Consider the following 2,398-nt stretch of genomic DNA (forward strand, 5'->3'; position numbering starts at 1 on the left):
GACCCATCCCTGCTCCTCCCCAGGAGGGAGCAGAGGCCATGGGAACCCCACCCCACCCCACAAACAGAGCCACCCCCTGCCATCCCAGGAACTCACCACCATTTCATAGGGCCTCCTGCCCGAGGGTCTGGCGTGCCCTGCAAGGTACAAACAGCGCTGTGACCCCTCTTTGCCCTGCCAGGACCCTCTCACACACCTTTTCACCCTGCAGGACCCTCACCCCACACCCCTGCAGAGCCCCCGGGCTGGGTGGGGGCTCCGGGGGTCCCCTGCACCCACCTGGGGATCGGCAGTAGCACCTCCAGATGAGGAACCCGAGCAGGGCCACGGCCAGGGTGATGACGGGGATGAGGATCTGGGGGTCTGAGGGAGATGAGATGGAGCTGTGGGTGGCTGCTCCGGGGTCAGCCCCACCCGCAGCCCCCACCCCTCGGCCCCCCCATCCTCCCCCCGCAGCCCCCCACTCACAGAGGGAGCTGGTGGCCGTGGCAGGGCCGCACTGCAGGTCACTGTGGGGTGTGCAGGGCTTCAGCACCACCTGGCCCTCGGGACACCTGGGGATGGGGACAGGGGGTGGGCTCAGATGGGGTTATGGCCCCAATCCCAACAGAGATCCGGTCCCGACCCCACTGGAGCTCTGAACCCACTGGAGCCACAATCCCAACCCCATCAGAGCCACGACCCTGACCCCACCAGAGCCACAACCCTGACCCCACCAGAGACCCCACTGGAGCCATGGCCCCAACCCCAATGGAGCCACAACCCCAACCCCGCCAGAGCCACGACCCTGACCCTGACCCCACTGGAGCTCCGGCCCCAACCCTGCTGGAGCCACGACCCCGACCCCACCAGAGCCACGACCCTGACCCTGACCCTACTGGAGCTCCAGCCCCAACCCTACCAGAGCCATGACCCTGACCCCGACTCCACCAAAGTCACAGCTCCGACGCCGCCAGAGCCACGGCCCCAACCCCGCTGGAGCCACGACCCTGACCCCACCAGAGCCACGACCCCGACCCCACCAGAGCCACAGCCCCGACCCCACCAGAGCTCCGGCCCCAACCCCACCAGAGCTCTGGCCCCGACCCCGCTGGAGCTGCCGCGTCCCCGCACCCACCTGGGCCGGCACTTCTGGCACATCTCGCACGGGTGGTCGGGCGGGCAGAAGGTGCCGTTCCTGCAGGCGCACACCGTGTTCCTGACGGCCTGGCAGGGACTCACCTCCACCTGGTCTGGGGGACAGAGCGGGGACACGGCTCCATCCTGTTTCCATCCTCGGTTCCATCCCGGCTCCATCCTGAATCCATCCCATCTCCATCCCCGCTCCATCCCCATCTCCATCCCAGTTCCATCCCCATCTCCCTCCCAATCCATCCCGGCTCCAACCCTGGCTCTACCCCATTTCCATCCCATCTCCACCCTGGCTCCATCCCAGCTCCATCCCCGCTCCATCCCAGCTCCATCCCGAATCCATCCCATCTCCATCCCAGCTCCATCCCCAACTCCATCCTGGCTCCATCCTGAATTCATCCCCGCTCCATCCCATCTCCATCCCTGGCTCCACTCCATCTCCATCCCCAATCCATCCTCAGCTCCATCCCCGCTCCATCCCGACTCCATCCCGGCCTCATCCCGGCTCCATCCCTGCTCCATCCCAAATCCACCCTGGCTCCATCCCCTGCTCCATCCCCAGCTCCATCCCATTTCCATCCCCAATCCATCCCAGCTCCATCCCCATCTCCATCCTCAGTTCCACCCCAGCTCCATCCCAGGTCCATCCCATCTCCATCCCCAGCTCCATCATGGCTCCATGCTGCCTCCACCCCATCTCCATCCACGGCTCCATCCTGAATCCATCCTTAGCTCCATCCCACCTCCATCCCAACCCCATCCCTGCTCCATCCCAACCCCATCCCATCTCCATCCCAGTTCCATCCCTGGCTCCATCCCAGCTCCTCCACCCTGATCCCAGCAGAGCCGCAGCTCCAGGAGCCCGAGGTGCTCCCCGCTGTTGATTTCCAACTTTTCCCTTTCCCACCCTCCACCAGCAGCTTCCAAAGCCACCAGGATCCTCCTCCTCCCGCTCCTGGTGGAGGTTTCATCCCCGAGCTTTGCTCAAGGAGCGTGGTCTGGCACAATTCCAGCCCCAACCGCCCTCTGGGGACACCGCAGGTGACATTGGGCTCTCAGAGAGCTCAGCCAGACCCAGTTTGAGCCGTCACCCCTCTCATACCTTCCCTGCACTTCCAGCAGTCGCGGCAATAGCGGAAAACATTCGGGTACTCCATGAATTCCCCCTTCTCGCAGGGCACGCAGCGGCCGGAGCCGTTCTGCTCCGTGCACTCCTCGGCCACGTAGGTGCCTGCAGGGGAACAGCTCTGAGCACACGGGAGCTGGG

At 65.2% G+C, this 2,398-nt stretch overlaps 1 protein-coding gene across 1 annotated transcript in view; it reads right to left on the reverse strand.

Moving 5' to 3' along the window:
• Nucleotides 1–2,398, reverse strand: part of LOC130587541 (tumor necrosis factor receptor superfamily member 10B-like) — a 7,339-nt gene that overhangs the window by 3,444 nt on the left and 1,497 nt on the right. The window contains exons 2-6 of the mRNA XM_057388523.1: nucleotides 2,234–2,362; nucleotides 1,118–1,232; nucleotides 469–554; nucleotides 280–363; nucleotides 57–137 (exon numbers count right to left, since the gene is read on the reverse strand). Of these exons, the coding sequence (XP_057244506.1) occupies nucleotides 57–137; nucleotides 280–363; nucleotides 469–554; nucleotides 1,118–1,232; nucleotides 2,234–2,362 (495 nt within the window). The remainder of the gene's footprint in view (nucleotides 1–56; nucleotides 138–279; nucleotides 364–468; nucleotides 555–1,117; nucleotides 1,233–2,233; nucleotides 2,363–2,398) is intronic.

The sequence above is a fragment of the Malurus melanocephalus genome, unplaced genomic scaffold (genome assembly GCF_030028575.1).
Source record: "Malurus melanocephalus ecotype Western Australia unplaced genomic scaffold, MMel_1.1 scaffold_2063, whole genome shotgun sequence".
In the NCBI taxonomy this organism is placed as follows: Eukaryota; Metazoa; Chordata; class Aves; order Passeriformes; family Maluridae; genus Malurus; species Malurus melanocephalus.